At 54.1% G+C, this 18,595-nt stretch overlaps 2 protein-coding genes across 4 annotated transcripts in view; one reads left to right on the top strand and one right to left on the bottom strand.

Moving 5' to 3' along the window:
- Positions 1-18,185, top strand: part of LOC148645831 (acyl-CoA Delta-4 desaturase-like) — a 22,315-nt gene extending 4,130 nt beyond the window's left edge. For 2 of the 3 annotated variants that reach the window (XM_088611783.1, XM_088611784.1), the window contains exons 2-13: positions 1-89; positions 3,686-3,796; positions 5,042-5,239; positions 6,686-6,787; positions 6,873-6,998; positions 7,464-7,524; positions 7,766-7,842; positions 9,015-9,112; positions 15,083-15,179; positions 15,603-15,682; positions 15,790-15,915; positions 16,364-18,185. The exon at positions 1-89 is cut by the window's left edge. In XM_088611783.1, coding sequence (XP_088467909.1) covers positions 1-89; positions 3,686-3,796; positions 5,042-5,239; positions 6,686-6,787; positions 6,873-6,998; positions 7,464-7,524; positions 7,766-7,842; positions 9,015-9,112; positions 15,083-15,179; positions 15,603-15,682; positions 15,790-15,915; positions 16,364-16,415 — 1,217 coding nt within the window. In that variant the 3' untranslated portion in view covers positions 16,416-18,185. The remainder of the gene's footprint in view (positions 90-3,685; positions 3,797-5,041; positions 5,240-6,685; positions 6,788-6,872; positions 6,999-7,463; positions 7,525-7,765; positions 7,843-9,014; positions 9,113-15,082; positions 15,180-15,602; positions 15,683-15,789; positions 15,916-16,363) is intronic. The other variant, XM_088611785.1, reaches the window with a different exon arrangement.
- LOC148645832 (uncharacterized) lies at positions 5,311-6,323 on the bottom strand. Its single transcript, XM_088611846.1, has 3 exons — positions 6,318-6,323; positions 5,577-6,270; positions 5,311-5,435 (listed from the first exon to the last, which is right to left on the bottom strand). Exons 1-3 carry the CDS (start codon positions 6,321-6,323, stop codon positions 5,311-5,313), a joined length of 825 nt encoding a protein of 274 aa, XP_088467972.1.
- Positions 18,186-18,595: the final 410 nt, after the last annotated feature.

An 18,595-nucleotide genomic window follows, 5' to 3' on the forward strand; every position in this document is an offset into this window, starting at 1 on the left:
AGAGGAAGGTGTACAACATCACGAAGTGGGCCCAGAGGCACCCCGGGGGGAGACGGGTCATCAGTCACTACGCTGGAGAGGACGCCACCGTAAGACACCCCCAAATCTGTTCCGGGATCCCTAAGCCCTGCACCCCGCACACACAGCACACACACACACACACTTCACTGGGTATCACTCTCGACCAGTTACTGGGATTACAGTCACACTGCCAGAGCAGTCTGAGACTCTCCAGGCTGGACTGGACTGACTGGACTGTGAGCTGGATTAGTTATTAACTGGGATTATAATCAGACTCCACTGACACTGACAGAGCAGTCTGAGACTCTCCAGGCTGGACTGGACTGACTGGACTGTGAGCTGGATTAGTTATTAACTGGGATTATAATCAGACTCCACTGACACTGACAGAGCAGTCTGAGACTCTCCAGGCTGGACTGGACTGACTGGACTGTGAGCTGGATTAGTTATTAACTGGGATTATAATCAGACTCCACTGACACTGACAGAGCAGTCTGAGACTCTCCAGGCTGGACTGACTGGACTGTGAGCTGGATTAGTTATTAACTGGGATTATAATCAGACTCCACTGACACTGACAGAGCAGTCTGACACTCTCCAGGCTGGACTGGACTGACTGGACTGTGAGCTGGATTAGTTATTAACTGGGATTATAATCAGACTCACACTGACACTGACAGAGCAGTCTGAGACTCTCCAGGCTGGACTGGACTGACTGGACTGTGAGCTGGATTAGTTATTAACTGGGATTATAATCAGACTCCACTGACACTGACAGAGCAGACTGAGACTCTCCAGGCTGGACTGGACTGACTGGACTGTGAGCTGGATTGGTTATTAACTGGGATTATAATCAGACTCCACTGACACTGACAGAGCAGTCTGAGACTCTCCAGGCTGGACTGGACTGACTGGACTGTGAGCTGGATTAGTTATTAACTGGGATTATAATCAGACTCCACTGACACTGACAGAGCAGTCTGAGACTCTCCAGGCTGGACTGGACTGACTGGACTGTGAGCTGGATTAGTTATTAACTGGGATTATAATCAGACTCCACTGACACTGACAGAGCAGTCTGAGACTCTCCAGGCTGGTCTGGACTGACTGGACTGTGAGCTGGATTAGTTATTAACTGGGATTATAATCAGACTCCACTGACACTGACAGAGCAGTCTGACACTCTCCAGGCTGGACTGACTGGAGTGTGAGCTGGATTAGTTATAAACTGGGATTATAATCAGACTCACACTGACACTGACAGAGCAGTCTGAGACTCTCCAGGCTGGACTGGACTGACTGGACTGTGAGCTGGATTAGTTATTAACTGGGATTATAATCAGACTCCACTGACACTGACAGAGCTAGGCTGGTCTGACTGGACTTTGAGCTGGATTAGTTATAAACTGGGATTATAATCAGACTCCACTGACACTGACAGAGCAGTCTGAGACTCTCCAGGCTGGACTGACTGGACTGTGAGCTGGATTAGTTATTAACTGGGATTATAATCAGACTCCACTGACACTGACAGAGCAGTCTGAGACTCTCCAGGCTGGACTGGACTGACTGGACTGTGAGCTGGATTGGTTATTAACTGGGATTATAATCAGACTCCACTGACACTGACAGAGCAGTCTGAGACTCTCCAGGCTGGACTGACTGGACTGTGAGCTGGATTAGTTATTAACTGGGATTATAATCAGACTCCACTGACACTGACAGAGCAGTCTGACACTCTCCAGGCTGGACTGGACTGACTGGACTGTGAGCTGGATTAGTTATTAACTGGGATTATAATCAGACTCCACTGACACTGACAGAGCAGTGTGAGACTCTCCAGGCTGGACTGGACTGACTGGACTGTGAGCTGGATTAGTTATTAACTGGGATTATAATCAGACTCCACTGACACTGACAGAGCAGTCTGAGACTCTCCAGGCTGGACTGACTGGACTGTGAGCTGGATTAGTTATTAACTGGGATTATAATCAGACTCACACTGACACTGACAGAGCAGTCTGAGACTCTCCAGGCTGGACTGGACTGACTGGACTGTGAGCTGGATTAGTTATTAACTGGGATTATAATCAGACTCACACTGACACTGACAGAGCAGTCTGAGACTCTCCAGGCTGGACTGGACTGACTGGACTGTGAGCTGGATTAGTTATTAACTGGGATTATAATCAGACTCCACTGACACTGACAGAGCAGTCTGAGACTCTCCAGGCTGGACTGACTGGAGTGTGAACTGGATTAGTTATTAACTGGGATTATAATCAGACTCCACTGACACTGACAGAGCAGTCTGAGACTCTCCAGGCTGGACTGGACTGACTGGACTGTGAGCTGGATTAGTTATAAACTGGGATTATAATCAGACTCCACTGACACTGACAGAGCAGTCTGAGACTCTCCAGGCTGGACTGGACTGACTGGACTGTGAGCTGGATTAGTTATAAACTGGGATTATAATCAGACTCACACTGACACTGACAGAGCAGTCTGAGACTCTCCAGGCTGGACTGACTGGACTGTGACCTGGATTAATTATTAACTGGGATTATAATCAGACTCACACTGACACTGACAGAGCAGTCTGAGACTCTCCAGGCTGGACTGCACTGACTGGACTGTGAGCTGGATTAGTTATAAACTGGGATTATAATCAGACTCACACTGACACTGACAGAGCAGTCTGAGACTCTCCAGGCTGGACTGACTGGACTGTGAGCTGGATTAGTTATTAACTGGGATTATAATCAGACTCCACTGACACTGACAGAGCAGTCTGAGACTCTCCAGGCTGGACTGGACTGACTGGACTGTGAGCTGGATTAGTTATTAACTGGGATTATAATCAGACTCACACTGACACTGACAGAGCAGTCTGACACTCTCCAGACTGGACTGGACTGACTGGACTGTGAGCTGGATTAGTTATTAACTGGGATTATAATCAGACTCCACTGACACTGACAGAGCAGTCTGAGACTCTCCAGACTGGACTGGACTGACTGGACTGTGAGCTGGATTAATTATTAACTGGGATTAAAATCAGACTCCACTGACAATGACAGAGCAGTCTGAGACTCTCCAGACTGGACTGGACTGACTGGACTGTGAGCTGGATTAGTTATTAACTGGGATTATAATCAGACTCCACTGACACTGACAGAGCAGTCTGAGACTCTCCAGGCTAGGCTGGTCTGACTGGACTGTGAGCCGGATTAGTTATTAACTGGGATTATAATCAGACTCCACTGACACTGACAGAGCAGTCTGAGACTCTCCAGACTGGACTGGACTGACTGGACTGTGAGCTGGATTAATTATTAACTGGGATTATAATCAGACTCCACTGACACTGACAGAGCAGTCTGAGACTCTCCAGACTGGACTGGACTGACTGGACTGTGAGCTGAATTAGTTATTAACTGGGATTATAATCAGACTCCACTGACACTGACAGAGCAGTCTGACACTCTCCAGGCTGGACTGGACTGACTGGACTGTGAGCTGGATTAGTTATTAACTGGGATTATAATCAGACTCCACTGACACTGACAGAGCAGTCTGAGACTCTCCAGGCTGGACTGACTGGACTGTGACCTGGATTAATTATTAACTGAGACTCTGCCCTGACCTCTCTCTCCCTCAGGACGCCTTCAGAGCTTTTCACCCCGAGCCCAACTTAGTGCGCAAGTTCCTCAAGCCACTTCTGATTGGAGAGCTGGCCCCAGGGGAGCCCAATCAGGATCATCAGAAGAGTGTGAGTCCCGCCCAACCCCGCCCCTTAACTGCAGACTCCAATGAGAGCGGGCCTTTCACAGACGCCACACCCCTCACCATGGTTACCTGCTGAGTCCCCGCCTGCCAGCTCATCCTGTTTGTGTTCGCGATAGGCCATGTGACGTGGGCCGGGTCTCGGCGATAACACACGCCACCCCTGTGTGGGCAAGAGGCGAGGAGCGGGGCAGCTCTGTCTGCCTAATTAGAGTCTAATTAGAGTCGTAATCAATGGGTTTGTGACAGTGACACCTGGACTGACACACACGGTCCTGTCTGACAGCCCCCCACCAAGAGAGGGTGCAGTTCACCAGCCTTGCCAGTAAGGCCTGCTGGGAGGGATAAAGGACCCCTGGGAGCCCTCTGAAAACTGGCTGCAGGGCTGCACTGCCACCTAGTGGCCAGTCACCCCCCTGCAGGCCGCTGTGAGGAACTGTCGGACACTGCATCGCGATCACTGCTGTGTCGTGGAGATGAACTCTCTCCCTCTCTCCCTCTTCTCCACCTCTGCCTCCTCTCCCTCACTTCTCTACCTCCCTGCCTCTCCGTCTCCTCTCCTCTCCTTCCCTGTCTCCTCTCTCCTCTCCCTCCCTACCTCCCTGTCTCCTCTCTCCTCTCTCCTCTCCCTCCCTACCTCCCTGTCTCCCCTCTCCTCTCCCTCCCTACCTCCCTGTCTCCTCTCTCCTCTCCCTGCCTCTGTCTCCTCTCTCCTCTCTCTGCCTCTGTCTCCTCTCTCCTCTCCCTCCCTATCTATGTCTCTCTCTCCTCTCCCTCCCTGTCTCCTCTCTCCTCTCCCTCCCTATCTCTGTCTCTTCTCCCTCTCTCCGTCTCCTTTCTCTCTCCCTGCCTCTGTCTCCTCTCTCCTCTCCCTCCCTCTCTGTCTCCTCTCCCTCCCTATCTCTGTCTCTCTCTCCTCTCCCTGTCTCTGTCTCCTCTCTCCTCTCCCTCCCTCCCTGTCTCCTCTCCCTCCCTATCTCTGTCTCTCTCTCCTCTCTCCTCTCCCTGTCTCCTCTCCCTCCCTGCCTCTGTCTCTCTCCTCTCCTCTCCCTCCCTGTCTCCTCTCTCCTCTCCCTGTCTCCTCTCCCTCCCTGCCTCTGTCTCTCTCTCCTCTCCCTCCCTCCCTGTCTCCTCTCTCCTCTCCCTCCCTCCCTGTCTCCTCTCTCTCCTCTCCCTCCCTGCCCCACGCCTCTCTCCCTCCTCCTCTCTGTGCTCCGATCCCGGCCTGCAGGAGGCTGTGCTCCGTGACTTCCGGGCCCTGCGGGAATCAGTGGAGAAGATGGAGCTGTTGCGGGCCGAGCCCTGGTTCTTCTGGCTGTACCTGGGCCACATCATCCTGCTGGAGGCGCTGGCCCTGGCTCTGCTGTGGACGCTGGGCACCGGCTGGCCCCAGACGCTGCTCTGCGCGGTGCTGCTGGCCACCTCCCAGGTACTGAGGGCCAGGGGGCACCAGTCTGCCTCCGGCTCGCCCTCCTCCTCCCCCTCCTGGCTCTCATCTTCCTACCCCTCCTCACTCTCCTCTTCCTCACCCCCCCCCTCCTGACTTTCATCTTCCTCACCCTCCTCACTCTCCTCTTCCTCACTCTCCTCTTCCTCCCCCTCCTCCTCTCCCTCCTGACTCTCCGCTTCCTCACCCTCCTCACTCTCCTATTCCTCACCCTCCTTATCCTCCTCCTCACTCTCCTCTTCCTCACTCTCCTTATCCTCCTCCTCACTCTCCTCTTCCTCCCCCTCCTCCTCTCCCTCCTGACTCTCCTATTCCTCACCCTCCTCATCATGCTCCTCATTCCCCTCATCTTCCTCACCTTCCTCCTCATCCTCCCATTCACTCTCCTCCTCATCTTTCTCCTCATCCTCCTCACTCTTCTCTTCATCCTCCTCCTCCTCACCCTCCTCACTCCCCTCACCCTCCTCACTGTCCTCACCTTCCTCACTCCCCTCACCCTCCTCATCTTCCTTACCCTCCTCGCTGTCCTCACCCTCCTCACCTTCCTCACTCCTCTCACTCCCCTCACCCTCCTCATCTTCCATACCCTCCTCGTCCTCCTCACCCTCCTCATCTTCCTCACCCTCCTCACCGTCCTCACCCTCCTCACTGTCCTCACCTTCCTCAACCTCCTCACCTTCCTCACCCTCCTCCTCGCTGTCCTCACCCTCCTCCTCACTGTCCTCATCCTCCTCACCTTCCTCGCTCTCCTCTCCATCCTCACCTTCCTCACTCCCCTCGCCCTCCTTACTGTCTTCCTCACTGTCCTCACCCTCCTCACCTTCCTTACTCCCCTCGCCCTCCTCACTGTCCTCACCCTCCTCCTCACTGTCCTCACTCCCCTCGCCCTCCTCACTGTCCTCACCCTCCTCCTCACTGTCCTCACCCTCCGCGCCCTCCTCACTGTCCTCACCCTCCTCCTCACTGTCTTCACCCTCCTCACTGTCCTCACCCTCCTCCTCACTGTCCTCACCCTCCTCGCTCTCCTCACCCTCCTCCTTACTGTCCTCACCCTCCTCACTGTCATCACCCTCCTCCTCACTGTCCTCACCCTCCTCACTGTCCTCACCCCCTCCTCACTGTCTTCGCCCTCCTCACCTTCCTCACTCCCCTCGCCCTCCTCACTGTCCTCACCCCCCTTTTCACTGTCCTCACCCTCCTCACCTTTCTCACTCCCCTTGCCCTCCTCACTGTCCTCACCCTCCTCACTGTCCTCACCCCCCTCCTCACTGTCCTCACCCTCCTCACCTTTCTCACTCCCCTTGCCCTCCTCACTGTCCTCACCCTCCTCACTGTCCTCACCCCCCTCCTCACTGTCCTCACCCTCCTCACCTTCCTCACTCCCCTCACCCTCCTCACTGTCCTCACCCTCCTCCTCTCCCCTCTCAGGCGCAGGCCGGCTGGCTGCAGCACGATTTCGGACACCTGTCGGTGTTCAGGTCATCACGCTGGAACCACCTGCTGCACAAGTTCACCATCGGACACCTCAAGGTAACCTGAGTCAGCCCAGACAGTCCTCCAGCCTATCAGTGTGTTTCACTTCCTTCAGACTGAAGCCCTGTCTGTCTGTCCTCAGGGAGCCTCCGCTAACTGGTGGAACCATCGGCATTTTCAGCACCATGCGAAGCCCAACATCTTCAGGAAAGACCCTGATGTCAACATGCTGCACACCTTCGTACTGGGAAAGACCCAGCCTGTGGAGGTCAGACTGACTCACTGACTGACTGACTGACTCACTGACTCACTGATGCATTGACGCACTGATGCACTGATGCACTGATGCACTGACTCACTGTCACTGTCTCACTGTCTCACTGTCTTACTGACTCACTGACTCTCACTGACTCACTGACTCACTGACTCTCACTGACTCTCACTGTCTCACTGTCTCACTGACTCACTGACTCACTGACTCACTGTCTCACTGACTCACTGTCACTGTCTCACTGTCTCACTCTCTCACTGTCTCACTGACTCACTGACTCTCACTGACTCTCACTGACTCACTGACTCACTGACTCACTGACTCACTGTCTCACTGACTCACTGACTCACTGATTCACTGACTCACTGACTCACTGACAGCCTGAGACACTGCCTGAATTACTACCACACTGACTGACTGGTGCAGTAACACACTAACACACTGACACTGTCTTTCTTCCAGTATGGGATTAAGAAACTGAAGTACCTGCCCTACAATCATCAGCACCAGTATTTCTTCCTCAGTGAGTCTTCTTTTGTCTCAATATTTCTCTCCCACATTCTGTGTCCTCTCAGTGCAGTGTTAATGTACTGGAGTGTCCAGTCAGTGTGTCTGTATTAACCCCTCTCTCTCAGTGCAGTGTTAGTGTACTGGAGTGTCCAGTCAGTGTGTCTGTATTAACCCCTCTCTCTCTCAGTGCAGTGTTAATGTACTGGAGTGTCCAGTCAGTGTGTCTGTATTAACCTCTCTCTCTCTCTGTACAGTTGGACCCCCCCTGCTCATCCCAGTGTACTTCCACATCCAGATAATTCAGACCATGATCTCCCGTCGTGACTGGGTGGTGAGTGTCCTGATTGCAACTTCTCCCTAGTTATTTGAATTGCAATGAATGTATATGGATCAGGGTCCTGCCCTGTCCAGCCCTCTCCAGCCCTCTCCTGCCCTTTCCTGCCCTCTCCAGCCCCCTTCAGCCTTGTCCAGCTCTGTCCAGCCCTGCCCTGCCCTGCCCTGCACTCTCCAGCCTTCTCCAACCTTGTCAAGCTCTGTCCAGCCCTGTCCTGCCCTGTCCAGCTCTGTCCACCCCTCTCCATCCCTTTCCATCCCTTTCCATCCCTGTCCAGCCCTGCCCAGCTCTGTCCAGCCCTGTCCTGACCTGTTCAGCTCTGTCCAGTCCAGCCCTGTCCAGCCCTCTTGAGCCCTGTCCTGTCCTGCCCTCTCCAACCTTGTCGAGCTCTGTCCTGCCCTGTCCTGCCCTGTCCAGCCCTTTCCTGACCTGTCCAGCCCTGTCCTGACCTGTCCAGTCCAACCCTGACCTGCCCTGACCTGTCCAGCCCTCTCTAGTCCAGCCCTGTCCTGCCTTGCCCTGCCTTGCCCTGTCATGCCCTGTCCAGCCCTGTCCTGACCTGTCCTGCCTTGCCATGCCTTGCCCTGCCTTGCCCTGTACTGCCCTGTACTGCCCTCCAGTCTTCTCAATCCCTGTCCAGCCCTCTCCAGCCCTGACTTGCCCTGTCCTGCCCTGACCTACCCTCTCCAGCCCTGTCATGCCCTCTCCAGCCTTGTCCTGACCTGCCCTGTCCAGCCTTGTGCTGCCCTGTCCTGCCCTGTCCTGCCCTGACCTGCCCTGCCCTGACCTACCCTCTCCAGCCCTGTCATGCCCTCTTCAGCCTTGTCCTGACCTGCCCTGTCCAGCCTTGTGCTGCCCTGTCCTGCCCTGTCCTGCCCTGCCCTGCCCTGACCTACCCTCTCCAGCCCTGTCATGCCCTCTCCAGCCTTGTCCTGACCTGCCCTGTCCAGCCTTGTGCTGCTCTGTCCTGTCCTGACCTGTCCTGCCCTGCCCTGCCCTGACCTACCCTCTCCAGCCCTGTCATGCCCTCTCCAGCCTTGTCCTGCCTGCCCTGTCCAGCCTTGTGCTGCTCTGTCCTGCCCTGCCCTGCCCTGCCCTACCCTCTCCAGCCCTGTTCTGCCCTCTCCAGTCCTGTCCAGCACTGACCTGTCTGTCTTCTCTTCTCTCAGGACCTGCTGTGGTCTCTCACCTACTACCTGCGCTACTTCCTGTGCTACGTGCCTCTGTTCGGTGGCTGGGGTTCCATCGCACTCATCAGCTTCGTCAGGTGAGGTGACACTGTGTGTCAGTGTGTGTGTGAGAGACACACTGCGGGCTTCACAGTGTCAGTGTGTGTGTGTGAGAGACACACTGCGGGCTTCACAGTGTCAGTGTGTGTGAGAGAGACACACTGCGGGCTTCACAGTGTCAGTGTGTGTGAGAGAGAGACACACTGCGGGCTTCACAGTGTCAGTGTGTGTGAGAGAGACACACTGCGGGCTTCACAGTGTCAGTGTGTGTGTGTGAGAGACACACTGCGGGCTTCACAGTGTCAGTGTGTGTGTGTGAGAGACACACTGCGGGCTTCACAGTGTCAGTGTGTGTGAGAGAGACACACTGCGGGCTTCACAGTGTCAGTGTGTGAGAGAGAGACACACTGCGGGCTTCACAGTGTCAGTGTGTGTGTGAGACACACTGCGGGCTTCACAGTGTCAGTGTGTGTGTGAGAGACACACTGCGGGCTTCACAGTGTCAGTGTGTGTGTGTGAGAGACACACTGCGGGCTTCACAGTGTCAGTGTGTGTGAGAGAGACACACTGCGGGCTTCACAGTGTCAGTGTGTGTGTGAGAGACACACTGCGGGCTTCACAGTGTCAGTGTGTGTGTGAGAGACACACTGCGGGCTTCACAGTGTCAGTGTGTGTGTGAGAGAGACACACTGCGGGCTTCACAGTGTCAGTGTGTGTGTGAGAGAGACACTGCGGGCTTCACAGTGTCAGTGTGTGTGTGAGAGACACACTGCGGGCTTCACAGTGTCAGTGTGTGTGTGAGAGAGACACACTGCGGGCTTCACAGTGTCAGTGTGTGTGTGTGAGAGACACACTGCGGGCTTCACAGTGTCAGTGTGTGTGAGAGAGACACACTGCGGGCTTCACAGTGTCAGTGTGTGTGTGAGAGACACACTGCGGGCTTCACAGTGTCAGTGTGTGAGAGAGAGACACACTGCGGGCTTCACAGTGTCAGTGTGTGTGTGAGAGACACACTGCGGGCTTCACAGTGTCAGTGTGTGAGAGAGAGACACACTGCGGGCTTCACAGTGTCAGTGTGTGTGTGTGAGAGACACACTGCGGGCTTCACAGTGTCAGTGTGTGTGTGAGAGAGACACACTGCGGGCTTCACAGTGTCAGTGTGTGTGTGAGAGAGACACACTGCGGGCTTCACAGTGTCAGTGTGTGTGTGAGAGAGACACACTGCGGGCTTCACAGTGTCAGTGTGTGTGTGAGAGACACACTGCGGGCTTCACAGGGTCAGTGTGTGTGAGAGAGACACACTGCGGGCTTCACAGTGTCAGTGTGTGTGTGAGAGACACACTGCGGGCTTCACAGTGTCAGTGTGTGTGTGTGAGAGACACACTGCGGGCTTCACAGTGTCAGTGTGTGTGTGAGAGACACACTGTGGGCTTCACAGTGTCAGTGTGTGTGTGAGAGAGACACACTGCGGGCTTCACAGTGTCAGTGTGTGTGTGAGAGACACACTGCGGGCTTCACAGTGTCAGTGTGTGTGTGAGAGACACACTGCGGGCTTCACAGTGTCAGTGTGTGTGAGAGACACACTGCGGGCTTCACAGTGTCAGTGTGTGTGTGAGAGAGACACACTGCGGGCTTCACAGTGTCAGTGTGTGTGAGAGAGACACACTGCGGGCTTCACAGGGTCAGTGTGTGTGTGAGAGACACACTGCGGGCTTCACAGTGTCAGTGTGTGTGTGAGAGAGACACACTGCGGGCTTCACAGTGTCAGTGTGTGTGAGAGACACACTGCGGGCTTCACAGTGTCAGTGTGTGTGTGAGAGACACACTGCGGGCTTCACAGTGTCAGTGTGTGTGTGAGAGACACACTGCGGGCTTCACAGTGTCAGTGTGTGTGTGAGAGAGACACACTGCGGGCTTCACAGTGTCAGTGTGTGTGTGTGAGAGACACACTGCGGGCTTCACAGTGTCAGTGTGTGTGAGAGAGACACACTGCGGGCTTCACAGTGTCAGTGTGTGTGAGAGACACACTGCGGGCTTCACAGTGTCAGTGTGTGTGTGAGAGACACACTGCGGGCTTCACAGGGTCAGTGTGTGTGTGAGAGACACACTGCGGGCTTCACAGTGTCAGTGTGTGTGTGAGAGACACACTGCGGGCTTCACAGTGTCAGTGTGTGTGTGAGAGAGACACACTGCGGGCTTCACAGTGTCAGTGTGTGTGTGAGAGACACACTGCGGGCTTCACAGTGTCAGTGTGTGTGTGTGAGAGAGACACACTGCGGGCTTCACAGGGTCAGTGTGTGTGTGAGAGAGACACACTGCGGGCTTCACAGTGTCAGTGTGTGTGTGAGAGAGACACACTGCGGGCTTCACAGTGTCAGTGTGTGTGTGAGAGACACACTGCGGGCTTCACAGGGTCAGTGTGTGTGTGAGAGAGACACACTGCGGGCTTCACAGTGTCAGTGTGTGTGTGAGAGAGACACACTGCGGGCTTCACAGTGTCAGTGTGTGTGAGAGAGAGACACACTGCGGGCTTCACAGTGTCAGTGTGTGTGAGAGAGACACACTGCGGGCTTCACAGTGTCAGTGTGTGTGTGTGAGAGACACACTGTGGGCTTCACAGTGTCAGTGTGTGTGTGAGAGACACACTGCGGGCTTCACAGGGTCAGTGTGTGTGTGTGAGAGACACACTGCGGGCTTCACAGTGTCAGTGTGTGTGTGAGAGAGACACACTGCGGGCTTCACAGTGTCAGTGTGTGTGTGAGAGAGACACACTGCGGGCTTCACATTGTCAGTGTGTGTGTGAGAGACACACTGCGGGCTTCACAGGGTCAGTGTGTGTGTGAGAGAGACACACTGCGGGCTTCACAGTGTCAGTGTGTGTGTGAGAGACACACTGCGGGCTTCACAGTGTCAGTGTGTGTGTGTGAGAGACACACTGCGGGCTTCACAGTGTCAGTGTGTGTGTGAGAGAGACACACTGTGGGCTTCACAGTGTCAGTGTGTGTGTGAGAGAGACACTGCGGGCTTCACATTGTCAGTGTGTGTGTGAGAGACACACTGCGGGCTTCACAGTGTCAGTGTGTGTGTGAGAGACACACTGCGGGCTTCACATTGTCAGTGTGTGTGTGAGAGACACACTGCGGGCTTCACAGTGTCAGTGTGTGTGTGAGAGAGACACTGCGGGCTTCACAGTGTCAGTGTGTGTGTGAGAGAGACACACTGCGGGCTTCACAGTGTCAGTGTGTGTGTGAGAGAGACACACTGCGGGCTTCACAGTGTCAGTGTGTGTGTGAGAGACACACTGCGGGCTTCACAGGGTCAGTGTGTGTGAGAGAGACACACTGCGGGCTTCACAGTGTCAGTGTGTGTGTGAGAGACACACTGCGGGCTTCACAGTGTCAGTGTGTGTGTGTGAGAGACACACTGCGGGCTTCACAGTGTCAGTGTGTGTGTGAGAGACACACTGTGGGCTTCACAGTGTCAGTGTGTGTGAGAGAGACACACTGCGGGCTTCACAGTGTCAGTGTGTGTGTGAGAGACACACTGCGGGCTTCACAGTGTCAGTGTGTGTGAGAGAGACACACTGCGGGCTTCACAGTGTCAGTGTGTGTGTGAGAGAGACACACTGCGGGCTTCACAGTGTCAGTGTGTGTGTGAGAGACACACTGCGGGCTTCACAGTGTCAGTGTGTGTGTGAGAGAGACACTGCGGGCTTCACAGTGTCAGTGTGTGTGTGAGAGACACACTGCGGGCTTCACAGGGTCAGTGTGTGTGTGAGAGACACACTGCGGGCTTCACAGTGTCAGTGTGTGTGAGAGAGACACACTGCGGGCTTCACATTGTCAGTGTGTGTGTGAGAGACACACTGCGGGCTTCACAGTGTCAGTGTGTGTGTGAGAGACACACTGCGGGCTTCACAGTGTCAGTGTGTGTGTGAGAGAGACACACTGCGGGCTTCACAGTGTCAGTGTGTGAGTGTGAGAGACACACTGCGGGCTTCACAGTGTCAGTGTGTGTGTGAGAGAGACACTGCGGGCTTCACAGTGTCAGTGTGTGTGAGAGAGACACACTGCGGGCTTCACAGTGTCAGTGTGTGTGTGAGAGACACACTGCGGGCTTCACAGTGTCAGTGTGTGTGTGAGAGAGACACACTGCGGGCTTCACAGTGTCAGTGTGTGAGTGTGAGAGACACACTGCGGGCTTCACAGTGTCAGTGTGTGTGTGAGAGACACACTGCGGGCTTCACAGTGTCAGTGTGTGTGTGAGAGAGACACACTGCGGGCTTCACAGTGTCAGTGTGTGTGTGAGAGACACACTGCGGGCTTCACAGGGTCAGTGTGTGTGAGAGAGACACACTGCGGGCTTCACAGTGTCAGTGTGTGTGTGAGAGAGACACACTGCGGGCTTCACAGTGTCAGTGTGTGTGTGAGAGACACACTGTGGGCTTCACAGTGTCAGTGTGTGTGTGAGAGACACACTGCGGGCTTCACAGTGTCAGTGTGTGTGTGAGAGACACACTGCGGGCTTCACAGTGTCAGTGTGTGTGTGAGAGAGACACACTGCGGGCTTCACAGTGTCAGTGTGTGTGTGAGAGACACACTGCGGGCTTCACAGGGTCAGTGTGTGTGTGAGAGAGACACACTGCGGGCTTCACAGTGTCAGTGTGTGTGTGAGAGAGACACACTGCGGGCTTCACAGTGTCAGTGTGTGTGTGAGAGAGACACACTGCGGGCTTCACAGTGTCAGTGTGTGTGAGAGAGACACACTGCGGGCTTCACAGTGTCAGTGTGTGTGAGAGAGACACACTGCGGGCTTCACAGTGTCAGTGTGTGTGTGAGAGAGACACACTGCGGGCTTCACAGTGTCAGTGTGTGTGTGAGAGAGACACACTGCGGGCTTCACAGTGTCAGTGTGTGTGTGAGAGACACACTGTGGGCAGGGTCAGTGTGTAGGGTAGGGGTCAGTGTGTAGGGTCAGGGTCAGTGTGCAGGGGTCAGGGTCAGTGTGTAGGGTTGGGGTCAGGGTCAGTGTGTAGGGTTGGGGTCAGTGTGTTGCTTTGGGGTCATTGTGTAGGGTCAGTGTGTAGTGTCAGGGTCAGTGTGTAGGGGTCAGTGTGTAGTGTCAGGGTCAGTGTGTAGGGTCAGGTCAGTGTGTAGGGGTCAGTGTGTAGTGTCAGGGCAGTGTGTGTCAGCTGCTCAGCCTCTCTGATTATCACTGGGCTATAATAATAATAATAATAATAATAATAATAATAATAATAATAATTGCTTACACTTATATAGCGCTTTTTCTGGACACTCCACTCAAAGCGCTTTACAGGTAATGGGGATCCCCTCCACCACCACCAATGTGCAGCCCCACCTGTATGATGCGACAGCAGCCATAGTGCGCCAGAACGCTCACCACACACCAGCTCTCAGTGGGGAGGAGAGCAGAGTAATGAAGCCAATTCATAGAGGGGGATTATTAGGAGGCCATGATTGGTAAGGGCCAATGGGAAATTTGTCCAGGACGCTGGGGTTACACCCCTACTCTTTTCGAGAAGCGCCCTGGGATTTTTAATGACAGCAGAGAGTCAGGACCTCGGTTTTACGTCTCATCCGAAGGACAGCGCCTGTTTACAGTATAGTGTCCCCGTCACTATACTGGGGCAATAGGACCCACATGGACCACAGGGTGAGCGCCCCCTGCTGGCCTCATTCACACCTCTTCCAGCAGCAACCTTAGTTTTTCCCAGGAGGTCTCCCATCTCCCAGGTACTGACCAGGCTGCTGAGCTTCAGTGGGCTGCCAGTTGTGAGTTGCAGGGTGATATGGCTGCTGACATAACCCATGACCCCCCTCCACCACAACCTGGATCCCCTTAACACTGGAGTGTTAATCTGTATGTGGACTGAGAGTGTGAAGGAGGGAGAGAGTGAGGGGGGGACAGGATGAACACAGTGTTGATTCACAAATGAACGCTTCAGTAGTGTTGTGGAATGATCAGCGTGTGACTCCTCTCCTCAGGTTCCTGGAGAGTCACTGGTTTGTCTGGGTGACTCAGATGAACCACATCCCCATGGACATCGATTACGAGAAGCACCAGGACTGGCTGAGCATGCAGGTACAGACTGTCCTCTGAACACACTGAACATACTGCCCTGTCTTCTGAACACACTGCCCAGTCTTCTGAACACACTGAACACAGGACTGTCCTCTGAACACACTGCCCCATCCTCTGAACACACTGAACACACTGCCCCGTCCTCTGAACATACTGAAAACACAACCTCATCCCCTGAACACACTCAACACAGGACTGTCCTCTGAACACAATGTACACACTGCCCCATCCCATGAACATACTGAACAAACTGCCCCATCCTCTGAACACACTGCCTTATCCCCTGAACACACTCAACACTGTCCTCTGAACACAATGAACACACTGCCCCATCCCCTGAGCACACTGCACTGTGCGCTGAACACCCCAGCGCTCAGGGATGTGTGTGCAGAGTCGTGACCCCTGTCTGCCTGTGTGTCTCAGCTGGCCGCCACCTGTAACATAGAGCAGTCCTTCTTCAACGACTGGTTCAGCGGACACCTCAACTTCCAGATCGAGCACCAGTGAGTAGCCCTGAGCACACAGCCTGCGCTCTGAGCGCAGTGAGAACTGGACTCTCAGACAGTCCGCGCGGTCCGCGTGGGCCTGACTCCCGTCTCTGTGTCCCCAGCCTGTTCCCCACCATGCCCAGGCACAACTACTGGAAGGTGGCGCCGCTGGTGCGGGCTCTGTGCCACAAGCACGGGGTGCCCTACCGTGTCAAGGGGCTGTGGCAGGGCTTCACCGACATCGTCAGGTAAGACCTGCTGCAAGACATGCCTGAACACAACACCACACGGCAGCATGAGCTGGAACACGCCGAGAAACTCCTGAACACAACAACACACACCAGCATGAGCTGGAACACGCCGAGAAACTCCTGAACACAACAACACACACCAGCATGAGCTGGAACACGCCCAGACACTCCTGAACACAACAACGCAAACCAGCATGAGCTGGAACACACCGACACCCCTGAACACATCACCACACACCAGCATAAGCTGGAACTCGCCGAGACACTCCTGAACACATCACCACACACCAGCATGAGCTGGAACACGCCTAGACACTCCTGAACACAACAACACACATCAGCATGAGCTGGAACATGCTAAACACACACCTGAACACGTTACTAGCGTGTGTATTAAGCCTTCTGTCCCTGTCTGTGTATTTAGCTCCCTCTCTCTTCCTCACAGCTCCCTGAAGAAGTCTGGAGATCTGTGGCTGGATGCCTACCTCCACAAATAGGCTGCTGCCCCTGTCTGTCCGTCCTGCCCGAAGTGACCTATCACCCAGCCAATCAACTCATCTGCCACTGCGGTCATTTCATTGATCTGCACCCCTGATACTGCTGTCTTCACATTTGTCAATCTGCATTTCTTTGTCCTCTTCTCTGGTTGTTGCTGAACCCAGAGAGGGAGAACAAGAAAGTCTAACCGCTAAGACGAGAGAATGAAGAAAATCAGAGAGAGAGACAGGGGGAGAGAGACAGGAGAGAGAGACAGGGAGACAGAAGGAGGGAGGGAGAGAGACAGTGAGAGAAAGACAGCAGGAGAGAGTGACAAATGGATGAAACTCAGAGTGTTTAATAGAGAAGCCACCCAGATTGATGGAGAGAAGAAGAGAGAAGGAAAGGGCAAAAAAATGTCGCCAGATCCCCATTACAGAGAACATCAGCTGTTGAAGACAGTGATTAGCCCAGCAGGTCACACTCCAGTTTGCTCGGGCAGTGAAATTGGCCAGTTTCTCCTTTCTCTGTTCCGCTGTTTTCAGCCTCTGATCCAGATGACTAGTTGAGTCCTCTGTACTTCCTGTCACATGTACCAGGAGATGGACTATGATTGGCCAGTCCGTGTCCTCAACGGGAACCAGGAAACAATTCTGCCTTTTTGGGCCTAGGGACCATGTAGGAGTACTTGAATGTATTAATACTAGAACTAATTTAATTAATTTAACAATAAGCAAGTGTGTGTTTGTGTTTTTATATATCTTCTTTAATCCTCTCTGATCTCAGAGACACTGCAGGCCTGAGCAGCTCTGGAAGGAACAAACACTTTGTGTCAAGATGTCCATCTGCACTCTGGCCTCTGTCCAGGGGTCACAGTTCCACCAGCCCACTCATCCGTGGGTAGTGAGAGCAGTGCAGAGAGGGAGCGCTGACCAGGGGCTGGATAGGGCCTTGAGCAGACAGCTCCTCAGACAGAGCTCAGGGTCCAGAGCCGACAGCTCCTCAGACAGAGCTCAGGGTCCAGAGCCAACAGCTCCTCAGAGCTCGGGTCCAGAGCAGACAGCTCCTCAGACAGAGCTCAGGGTCCAGAGAAGACAGCTCCTCAGACAGAGCTCAGGGTCCAGAGCAGACAGCTCTTCAGACAGAGCTCAGGGTCCAGAGCAGACAGCTCCTCAGACAGAGCTCAGGGTCCAGAGCCGACAGCTCCTCAGACAGAGCTCAGGGTCCAGAGCAGACAGCTCCTCAGACAGAGCTCAGGGTCCAGAGAAGACAGCTCCTCAGACAGAGCTCAGGGTCCAGAGCAGGAAAGCTCCTCAAGACAGAGCTCAGGGCCCAGAGCAGACAGCTCCTCAGACAGAGCTCAGGGTCCAGAGAAGACAGCTCCTCAAGACAGAGCTCAGGGTCCAGAGCAGACAGCTCCTCAGACAGAGCTCAGGGTCCAGAGCAGACAGCTCCTCAGACAGAACTCAGAGTGCAGAGCAGACAGGTTCTCAGACAGAGCTCAGGGTCCAGAGCAGACAGCTCATCAGACAAGAGCTCAGGGTCAAGACCAGACAACTCCTCAGACAGAGCTCAGGGTCCAGAGAAGACAGCTCCTCAGACAGAGCTCAGGGTCCAGAGCAGACAGCTCCTCAGACAGAGCTCAGGGTTCAGAGAAGACAGCTCCTCAGACAGAGCTCAGAGTCAAGAGGGACAGGTTCTTTTATGATGGTGCTGTTTTCGACAGACACTGGACAAGAACCAAGCCCCCCTGACAACCCTGCTGAAGTCCAATAAACTTTCAGATGAGACCCTGGTGTACTTGTTTCTTTTGCACAGAGCAACTGGGTTTATGAGCCTCTTCCCTACAAGAGGAGAGTCAATACAACACTCTGCACACGCTAAACTGCAAGGCCTTCATGACCCGAGCAGTGTCAGTCATCAGCTCTCCCTTGAGCTGTGACAGGAGACCCTGCATTGTATTATTATTATTGAGAGACAGGCTCACTATTCCTGAAGCTGGGATAGGACATCACACTGTATTATTATTACTGAGGGACAGGTTCACTGTCTGTTCCTCAGGCTGGGACAGGAGATCACACACTGTATTATTGTTGTAATTATTGAGAGAAAGGCTCACTGTTCCTCAGGCTGGGACTGGAGATCACACACTGTATTATTATTATTGAGAGACAGGCTCACTGTTCCTCAGGCTGGGACT

The sequence above is a fragment of the Lepisosteus platostomus genome, chromosome 18 (genome assembly GCF_059453375.1).
Source record: "Lepisosteus platostomus isolate fLepPlt1 chromosome 18, fLepPlt1.hap1, whole genome shotgun sequence".
Classification (NCBI taxonomy): Eukaryota; Metazoa; Chordata; class Actinopteri; order Semionotiformes; family Lepisosteidae; genus Lepisosteus; species Lepisosteus platostomus.